This window comes from Onychomys torridus, chromosome 8, assembly GCF_903995425.1.
Source record: "Onychomys torridus chromosome 8, mOncTor1.1, whole genome shotgun sequence".
Taxonomy (NCBI): Eukaryota; Metazoa; Chordata; class Mammalia; order Rodentia; family Cricetidae; genus Onychomys; species Onychomys torridus.
In genome coordinates, this window is record NC_050450.1 from 42,694,124 (window position 1) to 42,719,255 (window position 25,132).

The following is a 25,132-nucleotide window of genomic DNA, read 5'->3' on the forward strand; positions in this document are numbered from 1 at the left end:
ATATGCCCCATAAATAAGTGTAATTGCTGTGTGAATTTTAAAATTAATGAAAAAAAAATGGATTTTGTGAAGAAATTAAGACTGAGCATTTGTAGCCACATTGCATCCATAGGCTTCTCCACACAAAAAGTGGGAATTAGAGACTCCAAATTGTATCTCCTCTTCCCGCTGCCTGATTGCAAATTATTTGAAATACTGTCAGTGGAACTCTCCTCTAGTAAGATTGTAGCTGGAGAGTTTCTCTCTGGGTCCCGCCAAGCCCCCGCATCCCACAGCCCACGTATAAAATAATAATTCAGACCCTTATATTACTTATAAACTGTATGGCCCGTGGCAGGCTTCTTGCTATCTGTTCTTATCTTAAGTCTTAAATTAACCATTTCTATAAATCTATACTTTGCCATGTGGCTCTGGCTTACCGGTATCTTATATCATGCTTCTCCTTGTGGCCTCTGGGAGCATCTCCCCACCTCAGCCTTCCACACCCAGAATTCTCCCCACCCCCCTTTGTCCCGCCTGTACTTCCTGCCTGGCTGCTGGCCAATCGGTGTTTTATTTATCAATCAATCATTCACAGCATAAGATGTTTTTGGTTTTTAGCTACTTGGAGGAACCTAATCAAATACAGTGGCTACCAGTACTGTCCTCATAACAGATCTCTACTCTGTGAACTCCTGTGTGTTCATTGGGAATCTTAACGCATACAGCCATGAATTGTGATGGGGAGGAGAGTTCTATTGAAATATGGCAAAGATTGTGGATTGCTCTATTTGTAGGGGATTTGCCTTCATTCTGTGTTTGTTAAAGAGAGAAATGCCAGGTTGCAGTAGCAGGAAAGAATAACTCAATGATCACTGACCAGCTCTGACTACAGAGCCAGAAGTGAGCCTGTGAAAAGCAGTATGGAAGACTGCTGCAGAAATAGGCCCCTTCTTGTTCAACCTGACTATGCCTTTGCATGGGATCATTGCGACAGGGTGTGGGTTACACATGGCAGCATACTGCTTTTTCCTCCTCCTCCTCCTCTTGCTCAAGTTGTTACACCCTGTATTGCCATTGAGTGTCAGGGAACAGCTTTTGAGGGGCAAAATGCCTTCAGCCCTGACAGTAGTCAGCATTTTCTTCAAGTCTGGAAAGTGGACAGGTGATACAAATAAAACAGAAAGTATATTCTCTACTAGAAAGCCTAGAAATTTTGGAAAAAACAAGCAAGGGGAGCTGAAAGTGAGGATGCAGAAAAGAAGCAGAGCGTCATTCTGTTGTCAAGATGGAATTGAGAGCACAGATGACTCTGCTGAGGAGGGATCATGCTAGATCATAATAAAGGTGGCATGTGACCAGCTAAAGTTGATCAGCATAGTGGAAGAGATGAGAGATGGTGAGAAGTCTTATCTCATTATTTCTTTACCTAGGTGCAGCATGAATCTTAACAGGTCTTATTAATAAAATCAAACCTGAGTCAGGTATTGGGTTAAAGCTGGAAGATCAGAGAAGCAGAACAGGCCACAGCCACCTCATCTTGCTAGTTCCTCAGGTGATCCTGTTTTCTCTGGCTGGAAGCCTCTGAGTCCTCATCCAGAATGAGTCTCAGCTGAACTGCTGCTAAATGCCTAAAAGCTTAACTAGCCAAATGCTTAACCGGCGAAATGCTTTTAGTTTCTGGTTATTATGCCTTATATACCTTTTTGCTTTCTACCATCACTCCCTAGGATTAAAGGCGTGATTAAAGGCATGAGTCACCATGCTTGACTGAATCCTTCAACAGATGGATTTCTGCCTCTGGAATGCTAGGATTAAAGATGTGTTCTACCACTGTCTATCCTCTATGTTTAATATTGTGGCTGTTCTGTCTCTGACCCCAGATAAGTTAATTAGGGTGCACAATATTTCGGGGAACACAGTGCCACCACACACACCTAGGCATTTATGTAAGATCAGAATTATAAGTCCCATAAATAAGTATAATTTTGATACAGAACTGAGGTTATGGTAAATAAATAGTATTTTCCCACTAATTAGATACGTGCCTCTGGGAATTAATAGCTTATAGCATATATTGAACAGATATGTATAAGACTGTAATTTCTAATAGTGTTAAGAATTTTGTCAAAATACTGAGATTTATCAGAAATTTTTAAATATTTCTTACAGTGATTTGTACCTTTTTTTCTTTGTTCTTTTAATACAGTTCACTCACCTAAATTTTTCTATACTTTAAAACTTCCCTTATGTACAGCCTTCGCCTGTAGGTTGTAGGAACAAGGTGGGTAATTAATCAAGAATCAAATTTGAAATCAAGTTTAGGGTTCTGTTTTCTTAGTGAGACATCAGCCTGTAATTTTAATTTCTTCTACATTCAAGATTTTATGAGCCTTAATCTGTTTCCTTATTTTTGTATTAGTTTATGGTTTATTTTTTATTTGGAAAGAATGTCCATTTGTATTCGTTGTCACCACTAATAGGCTCGGATATGCCTCTAATGGTACACGTGTTTTCCCATTGGTTTTGTTTTTCTTCCCTCTCAGTGCTTCTGTTCTTTAGTAATCATCTTTTTCACATCCTTCCTCCCATCCTGCTTCCTTAGAAATGCCATTTGGGCTTTTCTTTTGATGCTCTTTCCCTGTAAGTGTAATTCCTGTTTAAAATTACCAGAGCTGAGCCTGACATGGAGATGCACACCTCTAATCCCAGCACTCAGGAGACCCAAGGAGTTCAAAACCAGCTCAGGCTATTTTGTGAGATCTTGCCTCCATAAACAGAAAAAATTCTGAACTAAGTAGCCACATGTGCTTCAATATTAGAATCCAAGCAAAGAAAGAATAGAGAAGAGGCCAAAGAAATACAACCAAAAGGGCACACCCTCATGACCCACTTCCTCCAACTAGACCCCACCTCCTTTCTAAGTCCTACTACCTCCCAGTAATGTTGCTGTGTTTTAGGCAGCAGTGCATTAATCTGTCATTGTCTGTGGAAATACTCAAAATTTTTTTGAATTCCCCATGTGATTTTTGTTTTGTTTTGGTTTTGGTTTTTGGTTTTTTTGAAACAGGGTTTTCTCTGTGTAACTACCCTGGCTGTCCTGGAACTCGCATTTTAGACCAGGGTGGCCTCAAAATCACAGAGATCCACCTGTCTCTTCCCCCTGAGTACTGGGATTAAAGGCATGCGCCGCCGCCACCGCCGCCACCACCACCACCACCACCAAGAATAGGCTTTCAGGCAGGATTCTACATGTAACTACCTAGAAGAATGGCTTTTAAGATCTGTCTTTCATGGTTGCTAGCATGTGACAGTAAAATGGGAAGGACACTACATAGTAAGGAAGTCATCTTAGTGAAGTGACTTAGTAGAAGAGTATAAATTATTTAAAAAACATGAACTTCTCATAGCTGAAACAGAACAGAAATGTTAGATTACATCTCTGAAAAAAAATCCTCAGAAAATTGTACATGCCTCTAGAGCTTTTATGTGAGATGATTTATTGAGGAGTGTAGAGGGCGAGGGGTCAGGTTTTCCAAGGCCACTTTTGTTTAAGATGAAGTTATAAGAGTATCTTGGAGGTATGTATACTGGCACATGACCAAGTGAGGAATATTGCAAGTTCAAGGCCAGCTACAGATACAGAACAAGAACCTGTCTTGAAAAAATTAAAGTTTAGGGGAGACGGAAGTATGCATGGCTTTGAATTAGGTGTAAGAATTTAAATTTATCTTGGCTACGGAGGTGACTCTGACCCAAGTTCAGTGCCCAGCATCCACATGGCAGCTCACAGCAATCTGTATGTAACTCCAGTCCCAGGGATCCAGTGCTCTCTTCTCTGAGTATGTGTAGTACACAGCCATTCATTCATTCAGGCAAAACCTCCATACACATAAAATGAACTTTTAAATTTGAATTGATAGGGTAGACATTAGCAGTCCATCATCAAATTAGGAGACTTAACACAATGATTTATCTTGATAGTTTATCTGACTACAGTACAAGATTGGAGAACTTGTCTAAAGCAGCAGGATCACTCCTGGTGTATTCTAAGGCTGAAGTGACTAAAAATCAAATACAGGATGGTAATGACAGTGTTGGAAGAAAGGCTATTGGGAGAGAACCTGGTCAAACAGAACTGACTTCCTGAGAAACAGCTCTGAACTTTGGAAGATGAGCATGGAAGCTGGAAATTGATTGTTGACTGAACTGTTTAATTCAGTGCCTAGAACATACTTTGTGCTAGCAAAGAGAGACGACATTAGTAGGAAAAGTAATGGAAAAAAACTGAAATCATTTCTGGAGTATTAAGTTAGTATAAAGTATAATTTAGCACTTACCAGTGTGCATTTGTATGAGGATTTAAGTTTGGGGGCCTGAAGAGAATGCCATTGAAGAGGACTCTGGTTTGGTTCTCAGCTCCAGAGAATTCATTGTCCTCTTCTGGCCTCCTTAGGCATCTTCACATATGCGATATTGACTCACACAGACATATACATACATACATGTAAGTGAAACTAAATCTTCTTAAAATATTGTGGGTTCTTACAGTAATAATATACTGTGTGATTAGATAGCAGCAGTCTTATGTAAACATTACAGGTTCTGCAAATGATCCTGCTAGCTCAACTTGAGGAAGGGTCACTCTACGAGCTGGAAAGGTAACAGTCCTTGGGGGTTTCATTTTGTGTTTTTCTAGAGATGGCAATACTTGGAAGTAGTGTTGCAGAGTGACACGTATATGTGCATGTCCATTTGAGGCCACCTCCATAACTGTTAGTTTCTCTGTCGTCTTTGTTCCATCCTTACTCGGTTGTCATGCATTAAAATGAACACCAAATATTTCTGTCAAAGAATAAGAGTAGTTTTGTTTTGCTTTTCACTAGTTCACTAAAATGATAGCTATGATTGTTTGCTAAGTAAAGTAAGTGCAGTTTGTAATTAGACTAACATCCAAGTTATAATTATTAAATGTGTAGGTGTAGTTAGCAGCCTTCGTTTCTGGGTAAGAGTCTTTACTTAGCGGATATATGTTTATGTGCTCAAGACAGACAGTTTCCTGGAAGGAAACTGTGGTCTCTGGTTCTTTATAAAAACATGGTCTTTAATCTTTTTCAACTCAGAACATTGCCTTGTGCAGACTGTTTCTTCAGGCACTTTCTTGGCAGAAGTAAATGAAGCTTCCTTATGAGCCTGTTAAGACTTCATAGACTATCAGTAAGATGGAAAAATTGGTTATTTAATCAGGAATGTGAACATGTATTTCAGGTAGAGAATTCCAAAGATAATGAAGATAGTATTTTACAAAGAGAAATTCCTGCCAGACAGTCTCGACGAAGGTTTCGGAAAATTAACTATAAAGGAGAGCGCCAAACCATAACTGATGGAGTGGATGTTAATAACTACCTTTCGGTGAGTATATTTCAGACTAATTCATGGGTCCTTGATTTTCATTAAAATATGTTTAATTTTTGGTCTCTGTGTAAAAGTTAAAGTAAGATAAACATACAATTTTTAAAAACATTTCTGCTTGGCTGTTGGATTGATTAGAAGTTGTCTTATCTGGGGAATTTAGCTCTAGCTTTATTTTACTTTAAATAACTAACCAAAGAAAGTACTTGCTGTAGTTTCTTGGCTATACTTGTGAATTTTCTTGCCTTTCTAGTGTCTGAATAGGCTGTAGATTGAGTTGAGAACTCAGGCTGTAGACTAATGTTATGGAAGACATACAAAAGAAAGAAAACAGTGGCAGTTTTTCCCTTGGCCTGCAGGACTGTTAGTCACACATAAACCAGACGCTAGTGTAGAAATAGGTGTTAAAGTTACATCTTCACATACAAATACTTGAAAAGAAGCATATAAAACATTGGGCTTTGTGAAAACCAGAGAAGGGAAGCCGCTACTTTAGAAGTCTTTTAACTCTGTTGTTGCAGATAACATCTTTTTAGACTGAGAAGTGGTTAAATTGAGAAATAAAAATAATTTGGGGAAGAATAGGCTCAAGTGGATTTTTAAAGGAAGATTCCATAATTACGTCTTCCAAGGAGTCCGCATCGCAGAGTTTCAGAACTGTTAGGTTGTCCTGCCGCTTCCCTCTTTGGTTTGTGTTTAAATGACAGTATTAGAGTGCTGGGATAGTTGGTTGCAGAAAAATTGACAAGAGTCTGTTCTTTTGGTTGTTAGGACAGAAGTGGTCTCATTCTGTGGCAGGGTAGAGGAGGATAGTCAGGGAAGTGGTTTACTAGACTATGAATGGGATTGAAGTCACTTTTAAAGATTCTGTCACATTTGCCTAATTTAATTAATTCACTATGTTCTGTTTCTGAAAATAAACAATACTGGTCCCAAAATTTACAACCAGTACTTCAGCCATACAAAGTAACAGTTTATTTTTAAATATACAGTTGATTTTCCTGATACTAGACTTTCTTTTTTTGCCTTATACACTGTGTGTATTATAAATTTTTTAAACTTAAAAGTATATTTTGTGAATTTTAAAAACTTGTTATATAATCTGAAACATCTTTGAATACTGTTGGATTTTCTTTTGTATTTTGAATGAGTGCATAGTGCTCCCCTATAATAATATGCCATAATTGATTAACTTGGATCTCAGTATTTGGTCATGTGTACTTTTTATAGACTGTATTAATGGTATTCTGTGTCCTGTTATCATTTGCATACATTGCACACCCATCATATCCAACCTTTTATATATCTCCATCAATACTCTTCCTAACCTCTTGTTAATTGCCATTTTGTGTTCAGATTGACTGTGTGTGTTCATATTTCTGCACGAGTATGAGGGTGCATTCACCTGTGGGTGTCCCTTTGGAAGCTAAAAGCCAACTTTAAGTATTAACCCTCTGTTGCTTTACACTTTAATTTTTGAAACAAGAGTATCTCAATGAACCTAGAATTCACCATTTCGGTTAGAATGGCTAGCCAATGAAACCCTGAAATCTGTTTATGTATGTGTCTGTACCATTACCTTTATATGGTGGTTTGGGTAATCCAACTTGGATCTTATGTGTACTGAGCCTGTTGAACTGTCCCTGCTACCCCAAATTGGCTTTTTCTTAGCTTCTCCATACGTGAGAGAATACTTTTCTGTATCTGCTTTGTCAGTTCCATCTATCTTGGCTTCGATGGACAGGATTTAGCCTTCTTTATGATTGGATAATGCTGAATTTTGTGCATATACTCTATTTTGTCTTTATTCATTTTCATTGGTGGGTACCCTCCTAATGTCCCACTAAACATGTTCATGCAATGATTCATGTATCCCAAGGAATAGGGTCGCTCACTTATACAGATCTGTTTTTAGATTCTTTTCATTTTCTTTTGTTTTAGACAGGATGTTACTATGTAGCCAGGGCCCGCTTTGAATTGTGATACACACAAGTACTGAGATAAAAGGGCACCAGCACACCCAACTGTTCTCCGCTCTTTGAGGTGCTTCCATAATGGTCTTCTAATTACAACTCACCTATAGAGTATGAGAGTGTAATTTCCCTGTCAGCCTTTTGTGGTTTTTAGTTTATCTTTTTGACAGCTGATTTCCTAGATGGCTATGATGATATCTCATCACAATTTTGATTTATTAATTATGATAGGCATTTTAAGATTATGTTTATTGATCATTATATTTCTACCTTTGGAATGTGTTCTGATCATTTGCCTCTGGGGGATAGGGTGTTAAGACAGAGTTTTCTCTGTGTAAAATAGTCCTGGCTGTCATGGAACTCCCTTTGGAGACCAGGCTGGCCTTGAATTCACAGAGATCCACCTGCCTCTGCCTCCTGAGTACTGGGATTAAAGGCATGCACCACCCACACACCCCAGGCCATTTGCCAATTTTTTTCCAATGGAACTACATGAGTCTTTTCTTACTGTTTCTGAGTTTCTTTTATGTTACAGATGTTAATTTTATGTCAGGTGAATAATTGGAATTTTTCGTATTGTCTTCACTTTATTGTTTTCTTTATTGTATAGAAGCTTTTAGTTATTTCTGTTCCTGTTGTTGGCACTTTATTGCTTGGCTTTTATTCAGACACTGCCTATATTCAGCATTGAAGTGTGTCCTTTGAAATTTTTCTAGTAGTTATGGAGATTCAGGTCTCTGGTCTCTTGTGCAAGGTTAGAGATACTTACATCCATTTTCCTGGCAATGTTTATTAAAGGGCTGTCTTTTCTCAAGTGGTTTCAGCATCTTGATGGGAATCTATTGACTATAGATATGTGGATTTTTTTCAGAGTCATTGTCTCTTCTATTGATCTACATATCTGTTCTTATGCTAATACCAACATTTTCAGTTTACTGTTGTTTAGTGCTGTTTGAACTCGGGTACTGTGGTGCCTACAGTCTTGTTCCTGTTTTCTATATTCTTTTTGGCTGTTTGAGGTCGTCTGTGCATCCATGACATCCCCCCCCCCCCTTGTTTTGTTTCAAAGGGATTGCAAACCTACAAGTTGCTTTGGATAGTATGGGTATTAACAATATTTGTATATGTGCAACACATAAGTACATGTTCCCATGGAAGCTGGAAAGGTGGTGTTGGATGCTCTGGACTGGAGTTAGAAGAGATTGTGAGCTGCCTGTGTGAGTCCTGGGAACTGCACTCCGGTGCTCCACAGCAACAGCATGCTCTCAACCAGTGAGCCACCTCTCCAGCCCCCAAACATTAGCAATACTCATTCTCAGTATATGAACATAGGAAAAAATTCATTTGAGAAGTCTGTGGCTTCCTTTGTAAATTTAATCTTGAGTTTGTTTTTGTGATTTTTTTTAATGGGTGGAGTTGGAACAGTTTGCTTTATATATAGCTCTTAGGAATTGTGGTACTCTCATTGTGTCTTTTTCAGCAACATACATATTTAAAACCAGTCCTGAGTCCTGATGTGCTGGCACACACCTTTAATTCTATTACTCAAAAGGCAGGGGAAGACAGATTTCTGTGAGGTCAAGGCCAACCTTGTCTATAGAGCAAGTTTCTGTCTTGCTCGGGCTCCTCTGTGAGACACTGTGCTGACTTTTGTAAATGAGTACGTGTAGGTGTTGTGTACAGGAGCCCAAAGAACCACCTCAGGTGTCGTTCCTTCGGTACCATCCACCTTATATTTGTTTTGTTTTCTTTTCTTTGATTTTTCCCCCATGAAAGCTTTTCTCACTGACTGGCCAAGGCTTCTTGCTGCCTCCCCACCACTACATTATAAGCATCCACACAATTTCTGGCATTTTAATTTTTTTTTTTATCATGAATGCTAAGGAATAAACTCAGGATCTCATATATACAAGGCAAGCACTTTACCAAGTTAACTCTCTCCAACACCTGCATGATGACTTTTTTAAATAGACTTTTCTTTGTAGAGAATCATCATCTATAAGCAAGTTAATGCCTTTCTCTCTTCCCTATTAGTAATACTTTTATTATTACCTTTTAATTTCCTTGATTACAATTTCCAGAAATCCTATTGAATAAGTAGAAGAAGTGAACATCATCAAACATAGAGGAAACACTTCCAGCATTTCCTCTCTCAGTATAATGTTGGTATGGTCCTATCTTTTATAGCCTTTATTCTGTTGATATATGAGCTTTCTTCATAATTGAGCAGGCTTTTATCAGGAAGCAGTGTTGGATTTTATCAAATTTACAGAGAAGGATGTTTATACTTTGTTCTGATGTGATGTATTTTGTTTGCTTTCTTATTGGTGTGTGTGTGCACTTTTTACGTTTGCAAGTATATATGTGGAGACCAGAGGACAAACTCGGCACTGTTAACTCTTTTTTGGAGATAGGGTCTCCCATTGGTTTGAAAGTCAGTAAGTAAGCCTCAGAGATTGTCCTGTCTCCACCTTCCTGGTGCTGGGATTATGAGTGTTTGCTACTTTGAGTCTCACTTTGTATACTGGGCTGATTTCAAACTCACAGAGATCACAGTACTGGAATTAAAGATGTGCACCACCAGATCCGTTTGCTAATTCACCCCCTCACTCCCTTTTATTAATGAGTTTTTGATATTGAACTTAAGTTCTTCCCACTAAGCTACCTCTCTGGCTCCTGTTTACTTAGTTTGTGAGGCAGTTTCACTATTCTGCTCCCCTCCCCTTTAGAAAAGTTTTGTCACCCAATGACAGAGAAATGGATGAGATCTACATGAATAACCCAGACGACAGTGGGAGTAATGAAGGGCAAGATTTGAGGGAAAGAAAGCTTAGGGGAGCAGGAGATCCCACCTAGATCAAGAACAGAAAGGGAGAACAAGGAATAACAGACCATGATAAATGAAGACCACACGAGAACAGGAATAGGCAGAGTGCTGGCTGATGTATAAAATTTAAAACACATAATAATAAAGAAAAAAATAAAAAGAAAAAAAGAAAAGTTTTGTCGATTTTTTTTTTTTGAAGGAGAAAAGTAAACAAATGAACAAGTGTGAATTTATTTTAATTTAATTCTCTAGAAGCCCCTTATAAGCACATGGGCAGTGGTACACTTCTGTTAATCTTAATGCTCCTGTAGTAAAATGGGAGGTAGAGCCTGGAAAATTCCGAGAAACTCACTAGCCATCAACTTGGAGTACATAGCTGCAAACAAGGTAGAACATCTCCCTTGTCCTAAACAAGGTAGATGGCAAGGACCCACATCCAAGGTTGTTCTGTGACTGCCCTCTACCCACACACTCACATCCATATTCTCATCTCCCTCCTCACTTCTTCATTCCTTTGGCCTTTTGTATAATCGTCTCCGATCTTTGCTGTTTCTTTTTGTTTTATTAATTTGGGTTTGGGTTTGCCTGTATAGGTCATGGAGGTACACCATTACATTATTTGATACTCTATTCTTTGCTGTACATAATTATTGATAGAAAATTCTTAGTACTTGCCGGGGCCTGCAGAGGGTGTAAGGAGTCGGTGGGTGAAGGAAGTGAGCCAGGCCATGCTGGTCAAGAGAATCTTGCAGCCTGACTGACTAGTAGCCAGAGTGCTTATTTATACAGAATTTAGTTAGCAGGGATACATTCATGATGTTCCAAAACATAGATCATATCATTTTTTGTTTGGGACATGTGTTTCACTTCCTTTTGCTCATCTTTTAGTCATCATTAATAAACTGTGACAGAACAGAGTTATCATTTCCAATCATTTTTTCTCAAGTTTTGACATCATTAATAAACAGAGTTATAATTCTTACTCATTAATCCCATAACCCAATTTTTGAGAATTTAGAGGCATATGACAGCCTGTGCTAAGGCTGGTTGTTTTGGTTGCTTCAAGGACACTAGACCAAAACAAAATCTTCAAGCCACTCTGGGCATTTTACCATGTTTCAAGCAATGTATTATTAACTCTTAGTGGTCAAAGTGCCCAGGAAAAATCCCCAGGCTAAAATTGCTGCAGTTATTATTTAAATTCTGGCATAATACATTGAATATTTACATTTATATCTTTATAGAATTGGTCTATATGTCTAATCCTGGTGTTCTGTTGTTCCTTGGTTATATGACATTATAGTGGCTCTACATGAGCTAACTTCTAAGAGAGGGAGGTCCTAACACTCATACTTTTATCATCTTTCCATTCCACACTTTGCTCAGACATATTTCTTTGTGTAGGGCAGTTGTATGCCACATAATTGTCTGAGTGTACAGTGGGAAGAGCCTTATAATCTCAACTGCGGACAATTCCTCTAGCTCACTGAATCTTGTTGACCTTTTAAATTTTACTTTGTTTTGAATATCTTGTTCCAGTGTAAGTACAGGGATAGATGTTTAAAGAATGTCTCATAGCCTCATGAAGAGACCTCTGGCTTCTTCTTCTTTATGTGTCACAACCTCCAAGGCATAAGGAAAGACCTTCAAGTAGATAAGAATATCACCCTCAAAGTGTGTGGGGGGGGAGGATAGTATGTTCAGGACTTTCCTGGGTAAGCTTAGAAGCAGCATTCCTGGGAGAAGGCATAAATGATTCATAAGGAATTTTCCATGAATCCAATATCCTCAAATTGTACAAATATTAAAAGTGCACAAGTATGTAACAGGTGGAGATGAAACCAAAGGTGGCATGGCAGCCATCATGTGGCTCAGCTCTGCTGGAGTCAAGCTGCTGTGCTGGATTTATGACTTCTGCCATTCCATTCAGATATGGCTGTACCAAGTACTGCTTGTGCTGTATCCTATAAGTTTTGTTATATTGTTATTTTTCACTTGTTTTAAGGGATTTTAAATTTTTTTCCTTCTTCAAGTGCTCTAGTATTGGCTCCATCTCTATTGTTTAGTTCTGTACAGTTGTAATAATTTCTAATTTCTTCTTAGTCTGTTTTCAGGTACAAGTGTCTCTGTGTCTGTCTGCTCTTGGTTCTGTTTGCATGGACTGCCTTTTCCAGCCTGTCACCTCATTCTGTGTGTGTTGTTACTGATAAAGGCCCCATATTGTTGCATATACACATTCAGCAATTGTACCTTTTAATTGGAGAATTCATTTATATTGAGGATACTTTTGACAAAGGCGTATTTCTATCATTTGTTAATTTTCTTCTCATTGTTTATTTGGGGCTGAGGATCTTGGACAGAGGGCCAAGCACATGCTAAGTAAGTGCTCTGCTACTGAACATGTTCAGCCCTTCATCGTTTTGATTATCCTTCTCTCAGTTGTTGATTTACTGTATAAGATGGGATTGCTTTCTCTGTTTGGTTTTGTCTTTTCTGAGTTTTGCACTTTGTTTTTCTGATGGTGGTGATCTGTCTTTCACTCCTCGAGGATGTCCCCAAGTTATTTTTTTTTTGTTGTTGTTGTTGTTGTTGTTGTTGTTGTTGTTGTTGTTTTGAGGCTTACCTTTGCCTTAATTTCTTAAGAATAGCTCTGCTATTCTCAATTGGCAGCTAATCTCTTTCAGTACTTCAACTATGCCATGGCATCCTGGGCTGGCCTGTAAGAATTCTTCTGAAAAAAATGTGTGTTGTCCTAATAACATGACCTTCAGTGTGATGTGGCACTGTTACAGTTTGTATTGTTCTGTTTCTTATTCTTTGGAAAAATATAAAATGGTACAGTGAAGATATTTTCTGATCAGATCTGTTTAAAATCCTAAAGACATTGTGCTAGATGTCCTTGTGTTGTGAAGTTTTTAAACTTCAATTTTTAGGGTCTGCAGAGATGGCTGAGAGCTTAAGAGCACTATTTGCTCTTGCAGAGGACCCAGGTGTGATTCTCAGCAGCCATGTGGTGTCTCAGAACTGTCTGTAACTCTAGTTCCAGGGCATCTAATACCCTCTTCTGGTCTTCCTGGACACCAAGCACACACGTAGTCTACCGGCATGCCCATAGTACACAGGCATATATGCAGACAAAACATACATACATATGAATCTTTAAAAAAATAAAAATTTAAACTTTCTTCTAGCATTATTGCTTTGATTTGTTTTGTTTTGTTTAAGATAGCATCCCACTGTATTGCCCAGGCTTATCTCAAACTGCTGGGCTCAAGAGATTTTCCTAGCTCAGCATTCCTAGTAACTAGAACCATAAACATATAACCAGCATGCCCAGCCCACAACATTGCTCTTCCTTGGTGCATAATACTCATAATAGCAATATGTCACCCTTTGTCCATTGAACTCTTAATACTTGGTCATTAAACTTATTTCTAGTTTTTTAGTCTCAACTTTAATATGTTCTTTCCCCAGGTTTTTGTTTGTTTGGGGTGTCATGTGATAAGGCACAGAATCTGTATTTCCTCTTGAGGTCTGTGGTTCACATGAGTCATTTGCTTTTAGCCTTCCTGTGTGCTGAAGAAAGTCATCTTTCTTTATATATTTTGATTCCATGCGTAGTCTAGAGCAAGCAGTTGGTCCTTAGCATTTTCTCTATTGATAGCTCTTTAAGTGACATTTGGCATATTGAGGCCTGGATGACTGACTGCTTGTGTTGGTTTGCATAGCGTGTACTGTCAGAACTTTGGTAAATCATGAAAACTTTATTAATCAACTGAGACAAACATAATGATTAATAATGAGACAAGGATTTTTACCAGAATTTTATGTGTAGTATCTTTGAATTAATACTTTTTGTCTTAGAAAAGATATATTCCAGACAGTGTAGAAAATGCTATATTGACACTCTTCATGAGAATGTGAACTAGCCCAACCTTTACAGAAATAGGACAGTTTCTCAAAACTCACAGTAGGTCTGTTGTCTGAGCCAGCTGCACCACTCCTGGGTGCTTCCCTGAAGAACTCTCAAATCAGCAGATCAGAGATGAGGCACTTGCACACCAGTGCTTATTGCAGCACCAGTAAAGACAGGTGCAGAGATAGGGTGAGGGAGTGTGGTGTGTGCGCACAGTGGCCTAGAGGACTGGACAGATGGCCCCATGAAAAAGTGCTTGCCTCCAAATGTGACAGCCTGAGTTCCATCTCTAGAATCTGAATTTGAAAAGGCTAATGTGATAATGCAAACTTGTAACTCCAGCAGTGAGGAGGTACAAACAGCAGATCCTGGTCTCTAGGACTCCCTGGCCAGCTAGTCTATACCCAATTTAGCAAGTTCCAAGCCGGTGAAAGATTTTCAAACAGGTAGACAGCACCTAAGAACAGTATCTGAGATTATCTTCTGACACACACAAGAATGGGGTTATTGTTTGCAGAAAAACTGATGTAACTGGAGAATTCATATTAAGTGAACTAAGCCAGTCAGATAAATAATGTTTTATCACATTTGTGTTTGTTAGATGTTATATATGGTCACATAAAACTGTATGTATGTATGTATGCATGTGCGTGTATGTATGTATATATTATATGATTAAAGTAGACGTGAAATTGTCTAGGGAACAAAGACAAATGGGGGAAGTAAGAAAAGGGGTATTGGGGGAATGAACACAAGGGAAATATGCTCAACATTCAATATGTACCTATACAAAAATTAAGAAATTTAATTGTGAAGTTTGGGTGGCTTTTTGTTTTGTTTTGTTGGTTTGGTTTGATTTTCCAGACAGGGTTTCTCTATGTGTCCCTGTCTGTCCTGGAACTCACTCTGTAGACCAGGTTGCCCTTGAACTCAGAGAGATTAAAGGCGTGCACCACCACTGCCCAGCATGGTTGCTTCTTTGAGAAAACTCATCTGAAGAAGTTCATGAGACTGCATGTTTTTAAAAAAGAAAACTGCAGATTTAATTTCTGTAAAAGCATTTATAGAGGACTGGTGGTATAGCCACTGTAAAGTCTTTTATTTCCTTTGTCTTATTGTCAGCAAATCAGAGGGAAAAATTCAGGATTGCTTTTTGGGGGTGGGTGGGGGATAGTCCTTGTTTGCTGTGTAGCTCTGGCTGGCCTGGAACTCGTTATGTGTACACCACACGGTCGTGAACTCACAGAAATCCACCCACCTGCATTTTGATAGTTTGGTTTTTTTCAGTTGCAAACTCATCAATTTTTTTCTTGCTAGAGTGCTAAAGGCATAAAGTTCTCAAAGACGTACAGAATATTTTACCACTATTTTCTTTGTCACATTTAATATTTAGGTCATAACGTGTATATCATGATTTTGTGAATATTAAAGATTTTGCATAGATTTTAAGTTATTCTAACTAAATACTTAGAATAATTGCAAAAGAGCTGGGAAATATAGCTAGCTCAGTGGTAAAGTGCTTGCCTAGCATTCACTAAGTCTCTGGATTTAGTCCTTAGCATTTGCATACATACATGTGCATGAGTTCACACACACACACACACACACACACACAGAATAACTGAAAAAATGGCTTATTCAGAACATTTTAGAGTTTATTAACTATATAAAATAGTCTTATTGTGATGTTTTAATGCATGCATAAATGTACTGTGATCTTCTTTTTCCCGATGGCAGTCATAACTTCAGTGTGAAAATATTTTAATGTGAAAAGAGTATAGTGCTGATGATTGAGCTCAACACCTTAAAACATTGCTAGGCAAGCACTTCACAGCTGTGCTACATACTCAGCCTTCATCTTATATTTGAGATGGTCTCAAAAGCTGCCCAAGTGGTTGCTTGAACTCAGTCTGTAGTGGGTCAGGATAAAACTTACAGTCTCAGCCTCCCAAGCAGCTTTGATTATGGCCTGTGCCTCCAAATCTCACTATAGTAGTGATATATTTAAAACCTCAGTCTTTGTAACAGTTTGTGTCTTTTTAGCTTTATTGATCTGTAAATAGTATATGACTCATACTTGACATGCACAATTTGATATTATACACAGGCCTATATAGCAGTTAGCATGATCAAGATAAGCATTTCTATGATTCCCAAAAGCTTCTTTGTCTCCCTTTGTAATCAGTCCTTTCCTAAATCCCTGTCTTTAAGCGTCCACTAGTCTGCTTTTTCTCAGTATTGATTAGTTTTATTTTCTAAAACTTTATATGGCTTCATATGGTACATTATTCTTTGTGCCTGTCATACTTGTTTTAGTGATTATGATGAGATGTTCCATATTATGTATTTGTTATACCTCCACTTTTTTGCTGAGTAGTATTCCATTGTTTCAGTATGCCATAGTTTGTTTCATTTTCTGCCTATTACTAAGTATTTTCTTTTTTTTTTTCTTTTTGAGCTGAGGGCCGAACCCAGGGCCTTGTGCTTGCCAAGCAAGCGCTCTACCACTGAGCTGAATCCCCAACCCAGTTGCTAATTATTTAATTGTTTCATTTGGGGGCAGTTATGAACATTTATATATACATCTTTGTTGATACATTTATTTTCAGTTTCCTTAAGTTAATACCCAGGAGTAGGTGACTAGATCATATATTAAATGTTAGGTTAACGTCAATTCAAAACCGAGAACCTGTTCTCTATGGTGCCTGTAATCTCCCTTTCTTTGTTGTATTGGTTCCCATTGTCTAAAAGGAAAAAGTAACTTGACCTCCTTCCTGCTCAGTAGCACTTGATATGGTCAGATTTTACTAGCACCGTTTAGAAATTCTAATGCTTATGTACAGTGAGGTTTTAAGATTATAAGTATTCCTATTGCTGTGGGATATTCAACATGTTTTCATACTTTATAGCCATTTGTACATTGTTAATTCTTCTCAGACCATGGACCTTTGAAGAAGATGTATTTAGTATTTAGAAATGGCTCAAAGATGTTTGTGAGCAATATTTAGTGAATGAAGTCTGTAATTAAGCCATGTATAGAGAGTGCCACAGCTGGATGAACCAGCTGCCTACAACCTTCCTCCACTAACTAACTGTATGAGGACATAGGTCATCTAAACGCTTATGCGTTGACTGCTTTGCCACTAAAGCAGCAGCACTGACATCTTGCCTGCCTGTTACTGGGCTTTTGTGGAAGTATTTGGAATGTAAGTGCACACCTGTTGCCTAATTCTTGCTACCTGTAGATTTTTTCCATCAGTGGTTTAAAATGTGTTTCTATGTCGGTTCCTGTGTCACTGTTCTAAGTGCTCACAACTACTTTGTTATGCCAGGTCTTGTTATATAACTCAGGTTATTTTTGAACTCATGATTTTCCTGCCTTATCCATGTGCCACCCTGCCTTGATTTTCTTCAGAGACTGTTACAGCATCACCCAAGCTCACTCGCTGTGCAAACTGTTTTCATTAAAATTAGGGACATTTTTAAACTGAAGGTATTATATAATCTCCTTATTAAGACAAATGTACTTAGTCATTATTGTATTTGATTTTAAAATCTGTTCTGAACTGGCTCCCTACTGCTAGCCCCATTCTCCATATTCTCCTGCCCCCGCCACCAACTGGTCTGTTCATTCTGCTTTTCTAAGTTCTAGCTGAAGTTCTAACAGTGTCCTTGTTTTCAATTCTTAATTCTTTTTGTGGTTTACCACAATCTGTCAGAGAAGTTGCAGTGATCCAGCATGAGGACATGCATAGTCTAGACCAGTCTGCCCAATAGAACTTGCTATGATGGTGCAGGTGCCTTATGTTGGTGCTGCCCTGATTTGTAGTAGCCACTCACATGTGGTGCCTGAGCACTTAAAATGTGGCTAATGTAACTCAGTGTCTAAAATTTTAACTGTATTTAGTTTTTAATAAATATAAGTAACTAGATATGTGGTAGCTAGTAGCTACCAGATTGAATAACACAGGCCCTCATCTCTCTGGTTTTGTATTTCCTTTTTATGTATCTCCTATGTTTTGACTGTGCCAGATTGTTGGTCCTTAAAAAGGCTGTGTTTTTATATAAGTCTTGTATTATTCATTTTACTTTATATCTCCCTTTATTCTTTGTTATTTTACCTAAAACCTATTGCTCTCCAGGACTCAATTCCATATCATTTTCTTTTTAGAAAGGCTAGGCATGCACCTGTGCTTTTAAAATATTCCATCAAATGTGTGTGATTACTCTTTATATTACATTGCTCTTGACTTAAAAATTAGAGCTTCATTGTATTCTCAGTGATTTGCCCGTCTCAATGATAAGTTTGCTTAGCTTTATGTGTCTTTAGTCAAGTTGTGTGAGCTTTGTTTGATCTGGATGTCTTTTGATTTGTGGGTTTTGGTGGTAGTGTTATAATTCTGGGGGTGTTCATATGTTTGGATTGATAACTTACAGATTTATTAAAGGACTTTGTTTAGTGTCTGATATTCTGTAAAACAGCATTGCAAAAACTTTCCTAAATACATTTTAGTAAATGGAAATTAAATAAGCTAGCAAATAAAAATGAGGTGAGAATAAGTACAAGTTAGCTTGACATGAATGTGCACAATGAGCCCACTGCTCCTGCTAAGTAGGAATTCCTCAGAGTAGGAATTCTTTGAACTTGAGGTTGGTGACATGGCTCAGCCAGGTAAAGGTGCTTGGCACCAAGCCTGATGACCTGAATTCAATCAGCTCTATGTTCATGATGGAAGGGAAGAGCAAACTTATGGGGTTGGAGAGATGGTTTAGTGGTTAAGAAGACCAGCTACTCTTCTAGAAGACCAGGGCTTGGCTCCCAGCACCCACATGGTAACTCACAACTATTCATAACTCTAGTCCTATGGGATTTGATGTGTTCTTCTGACTTTCAAGGATACCATGCATGTACATGGTACACCTATGAGTGTAAAGGCAAAATGCTCATAGATATTAAATCTTTCTAAACACACATACCAAAAAAAAGTTTTAGAAAACTTCTTACAATTGAGCTCTTGGCAGATAGCACACAGGGTAAGTTTCCAAACAGATGAGTTCAGCCCCAGGTCAAAAGGAGCAAGAGAGTAGGGTCTAACATCATGCTTCTCAGAAGAGTGCACTCTTTTTTTTTTTTTTTGCTTTGAGCTGAGGATGGAACCCAGGGCCTTTGTGTTTGCCAGGCAAGTGCTCTACCACTGAGCTAAATCCCCAACCCAAGAGTGCACTCTTTAAAATTTGTGGATTTGTATTACTGGAATTTTCAATTTAACACTTTCAGATTGCATTTGTCCTTGGTAGTTGAAAGCACAGTAATAAACCTTGGCTGAGTGTGGTTGTGTGTACTTTTAATCCTAGCACTTGGAAGGCAGAGCCAGAAGAATCACCACAGGCTCCAGGATAGCTTGGTCTATAGAGTGAGACCCTTCTTACAGTATTTAGCAAGGCCACTTGTCCAGCTCTTCAGCCCAAATATCTTATAGTTTAGATTGAAGTCCCTTCCTTGTGTTTTTGTGGCCACATCACTGTGTTTTGATGTCCCTCCTTCCTATCAGCCTGCTCTTTCTCTGAAAGGCTGATACTGACCTTTTTTCCTAATAATAATATTGAGCTTTTGAGTATAATTCCAATCTTACCTTGCTTCTTCCTCTTTGTGTTCATACCAGTGTTGTGCTCTGATGGAGTCCTACTTAGCTCCTAAACTCTATTCATTTACACCCTCTTTGGAGAAATCTTTGACGTTTCTTCATAGACTGTATTTCTCTCTGTTGTTCTTAGTATCTTACATATGCCTGATACAGGTGATCATACAGTTCTGCTGCACTGAGAAATCTGAATTACCAGCTTATTAAGTTTGGGGATGTAGTTCATTGGTAAAGAACATGCCTCATATGTGAAAGTCCTAGGCTCAATGCTGAGCTATATATCTTATGTACAGTTAATTGCTTTGTTATTTTATTTTTATATTTGAATATTTGTGTGTGTGTGAATGTGTGTGGTCATGTGTACCACAGCATCTTTTTGTGGATCAGAGGACAATATCCACTGTCAGTCCTCTCAGTCTGATTTTCACCTCTGCATATACCAGGATAACTGCCTAGCATCAAGCTTCTGAGACTTCTTGTCTCTACCTTCCATCTCAGCATAAGAGTACTGGAATTAGTGATGTACAGTACTGTATCTGGCTGTTCTTCAGTTCTGGGGATCAGAGCTCAGTACCTCATATTTGAACACATACTTTACCCACTGAACCATCTCCTCAGTCCTGAGTCCAATTGCTTTGCTTTAAAATTGAGTATAAGTTTTCGTGTGTGTTGAATTGAACTTTTAATGCTGGTATTTCCCTGAGTTATATTCCAATAACCCTGAACCAATAAACATGAAGCATCTTGATTTTTATCAAGGTAATCACTAAATGTACCTTTGACCTGAAATGAATCTGAATTATCGGACATCATTAATGCCAAGTCATTTTTATAGAGATGTGACCAAACCAAATAGAGATCTGCACATTGTTTTAAAAGTTTAAAAATTAGTTAGTGCTTGTGTGCCTTAATTATAAAAGTTCTTTTTCCTTGGTACTCTCATTGTGGTGTACCAGTGGGCATTTAATGTGTGCCTTGTCATTTTAACTGGATCTTAAGCCAGCCCCTCTCGTTAGCCTTTTATTAAAGGCTTTTACATCTTTTACTTTGTTGTTCTCATTGCTTATGGTGCATTTCATATTCTCAGACAGAATAAGGTTCTGGTTATATTCCCCTCTGCTTTATATTAGTGCTTACAGGTGTGGAACCATCTAGCTCTTCCCAAAAGAACACAGAAAGAGTGAATTCTATGGTGGCTTTAATGATCATAGCTTCACATTTGGAGGGTTTCTTTGTGCTAACACTTCATCACAAATCTTGTTTTTCCCAGTCTTGGGAGATACTGTGAATAGTAGGCATGCAATGACATTCTGGAATGTTCTTTTGCGTTTTAGGAACACATATTACTAACACAGCAAGTAGTTCTATATTTGCTACTTCCATGGTGATACCTTTTTTCATTCATTCATTCAATCATTCATTCTTTTTCTCTCCCTCTTTCCCTCCTTCCCCTTGCCCCTCCCGCTCTCCCTCCCTCTCCCTCTCCTACATTGATTTAGAAAGTATTTAAGGGAGATTGAGGCACATCTGTCATTACAGGTGTATAAGAAGTGATTATGGAACACCAGATCACTTATTGCCTTTACTGTCATACATAAAATAATAGCAAGATGCTACTGTTTAACCTTGGGTGTGGCTTTTAAGGTTTTTAGCAGCATTATGTTTTGCTTTTGTGATGTGAAGTTCATGTACCTGGATGTTCATCCATTAGTCTATTTGTTTTGTGATAAGTTTGTTCCTGTGATTAAAAAAAAGGATATCTGTGTCCTACCAGCTCATGAGACACTTAAGGACTTTAATTCACATTACTGAGATAGCTTCATGGAGCCTCAGTGAGCAGTTTAAACATTTGTCCAGGTTAAAGTGCAAGAGTTGTAAACATACCTATCACGTTAGTCTTCAGGAGAACTAAAGTATCTAAATTATAGTAGTTGTTTGCTGAAGAAATTGTCAAGCTTATCTTTGCATTTGTCATTTTCATTATCATCCATCTTAATTCTTAATTACATTTGATATTTGATAAGTGTTTAAAAGAATAAAACTTGAACACTCAGTTCTTTGCTTCTAAAAATCAGAAGGTCTGTACCAGGAGCCTTTGCTGGTCTTGCTTATATATAAAGCAGTGAGTAGTGATCATCCTGTGTGAGAAATGTAGGGTCCAGCCTCTGAGAATCTACAGCTCTTCTCTCACCCTGTGCACAACTCAGAATACTGTGTACAAGTGTTACTTTTCTGATGCTGTCTACCTTAAAAAATTTCAAGGATTGATCTCTCCCTCCCTCCCTCTCTCCCTCTCTTTCTGTCCCCTCTCCCTCTCCCCCCCCCCCTCTCCTCTTCCCCCTCTCCTCCTCCCCCTCTCCCCCTCTCCATCTTCCTCTCTTCCTCCCTCCACTTCTCTCCCCCTCCCCCTCCCTCCCTCCCCCCTCCCCTCTCTCTTTCACTACTGTCTATATCTCCTAATAAAATCGAGTTCACTGTCATTCCTGAAAGTAACATAGGTCTTGATAGAAGGTGCTTATCCCTAACTGCAGGGCTGTGAGTCCACAGATCACAAGTGCTGGATTGATAACAGTTGACATGACGTGGGTGAAATATCAGTTTAAGAGTTGTTAAAGTTTTGGTAAAATAGATGCTTCTTGTACAAATGTACCATATAGAAGAATATTAAAGGAATTAAGGCATGGTCCTTAGAGCTGGAAATAGTACTTACTGGCAGTGACTTTCAAAGGTATGTTTATTGACGAGACCTTTATATTGAATGATGCTAACTGCTTATAAATCCTGCCTTTTAAATTTTTTATCAATTAAAAAATTTCCAAAATATCATTTTAACATTCATACTGTGCTACATGTTTGCCTCTTCTAGTTTTTCTTCTGTTGACAAACAACTTTTATATATAAATTTGTAAATGACTGGTTATTGCCTTAGGATTAATTTATAGAAATTAAATATCTAGGTTAAAAGAATGAAAGTGGCTTTCTGGATAACTCCTCAGTAGTCATACTTGAACTACTTTTGACTTTAGTGTGTGAGGAGGAAGACAGACAGGCATCCTATGTCTTCTGGGGCAGTTCCTGCTTCCCAGGGGCCAGAGTGAGAAAGATTACCCTACTGTGACTGACTGCACAGCTCCTTGACAACTGTGTGAGCTAACTCAGGTGTTACTGTCCGCCAGCAGTCTAAGGATCATTTGTGACAGCATTCCAGGTAGACAGGTATAACAGCTCCTTAGGTGGCAGACAGATTAATATTGATTATTACTGCTTTTTAGATTGATCTAGTCTGTTTACTAAGAACTATGTTCTGTATTCAGTTTTCACAGTACTAAGAAAATGATGTATTTAAATTAGAGGTAATAGTGTGATCAGGTTCAGATGAAGTATTCTTTGCAGTTTAATTTTAAAATGAGATTTCATTTTGTCATGTTTATGGATTTTTAAATTATCAGATTTTGTTTTTGAAAAGAAATACTGTCTTTAAACTGTGCTCCTAATAATATATACTTGGCTGACTTCTATGTACAAAATATGTTCCTTCCTGTGCATTAAAAAAAATGCCTGGTACAGCTACCTTGGGTAGACAAAGTAGAAGCATGGTGGTGCCTTTTATTGTTCCTTCAGTTTCACTGATTCTAATTATAGAAGCTTACATCACCTTCGTTGATGATAACAGCTTTCCTCTCCCTCCTTGCTCTTTCCTCTTCAATCACTCCCTAAGGATATATCATATTTCATAGTACATATGGACTTCTCGTGGTTTTGACAGAGATTTTTGATAGCAGGCAGGCAGTGAACACATCGATGTGCTGAAGAATACTGTTTCTTATATAAGAGTAGAAGGAAAGCTTTCATACTCTGACTTTGATACTTACTTCCTTAGGAATGATGAGGAGTAGATAGGACAAGCAGCTTGAAGGCAGAAATTACTAAGGGGCAACATAATTAGAGTTTGCCATGTTTGATAACTATAGATTCATTCCTCTGCAGCATGGGAAGGAGGTGGGTGGGGGACGTGTGGCTGCTTTACAGAAGCTAGTGTGCTGTCACTGACCATTGCAATAGCATCATTGTTTTATTTTCCAAGTGTTAAACTACTTCCATGGGATTTACTATGAAAATCAGTGTTTCTAACAGTTTATATTTCAAAGACCAAATGCTTACAGAAAGTACAGAAATGGCTGTCCATTTTATTTTGTAAAATGACAGTTTTACTTTTATTCTTCTCCTTTGGCATTTGGTATCTCTAAATAGTGTTTATACTGTTTCACTATGCAGGTTGAGGGTGTGGATTGCATGCCTGAAATTAGTGCAAATCTGATTTTGTTTTTTATATTGCCTCATACGTTTGTCAGCTTTCCTTTGTTTATGATAAGCTTTTCCCTGTTCTGTTTTAGTGTCATCACTAACCGAAATAAAAGGGTAGCATATTTATAGTTATCTTTGGTTTTCTATGTAGCATAATTTCCAACTTCCAGTTTATATTTTGTTTATAAATTATATGTACAGATAGCAAATTTGAGTAACTAGATCATTCACATTATTTAAAAAAAACTGTTTTGTAATTATTGGAAACTTTGCTTGATCTTACAGTAGTCAAATTCTCTTTTTAAAGCTAAAGATTGTGTCTGTATGACTTAGTATACTGGCATTTCATATGCAGGAGAAGTGTGTTCTTCAGTGCATAGCCTGTAGTGATGCTTCTAAACTGTATGAATCAGGACTTGCTATTCTGACCTCACTTGATAATGAGGTACAATCATGATAAATTCTTAAACTTGTTGCTCATGAAAAATAATTAATTCACACATTTTGGTTATTTAACAAATTACTGACCTCGTTTCTATCAGTAATTAAAAGGTTAGTTATTGTGCATGAAGAGATGGTGGAGGAGACTATCGTGACACTGCTTGTAGAGTTTGTGTGCTGAGCATAGTTTGGCCTGTTGGTTTCTTCTTCTGGTATTGTTACCCCATGAGGTTTTGCATGATAGGTTCACCATACTGGTTTCTGGAATAGCAAATACTGTGAAATATTTGGTAGAACAAGATGATGTCATCTTCACTTATAAGCCAGCCAAACTGGAGAGGGAGGAGGAGGGGGGAGAATATTTTGATCCTTTATTGGGGTGGCTGTGTATCCAGTAGGTCTGACATATGGCATCAGTGGATTGCATTTCACTTTGAAGCAGCAGCTGAAAGATGACTGTCTCTTGCCCAGCTTGAGGCCCTCCTTTGTGTCAAAAGAGTCAGCACGACTTATGAAAGGAACAAGGAACCACTGCAGACTTTGCTTTTGATTGGCTGTCATTATCCTACCAACACATGCATAAATATATAGTCTGGCATATAATTAAAATATTTATTGAGTCTTGTTGCTAATTTTT

At 38.1% G+C, this 25,132-nt stretch overlaps 1 protein-coding gene across 14 annotated transcripts in view; it reads left to right on the forward strand.

Moving 5' to 3' along the window:
• Rapgef6 (Rap guanine nucleotide exchange factor 6) overlaps nt 1-25,132 on the forward strand; it is a 180,525-nt gene that overhangs the window by 47,244 nt on the left and 108,149 nt on the right. For all 14 annotated transcript variants that reach the window (XM_036195123.1, XM_036195118.1, XM_036195119.1 and 11 more), the window contains one exon: nt 5,248-5,391. In XM_036195123.1, coding sequence (XP_036051016.1) covers nt 5,248-5,391 — 144 coding nt within the window. The remainder of the gene's footprint in view (nt 1-5,247; nt 5,392-25,132) is intronic.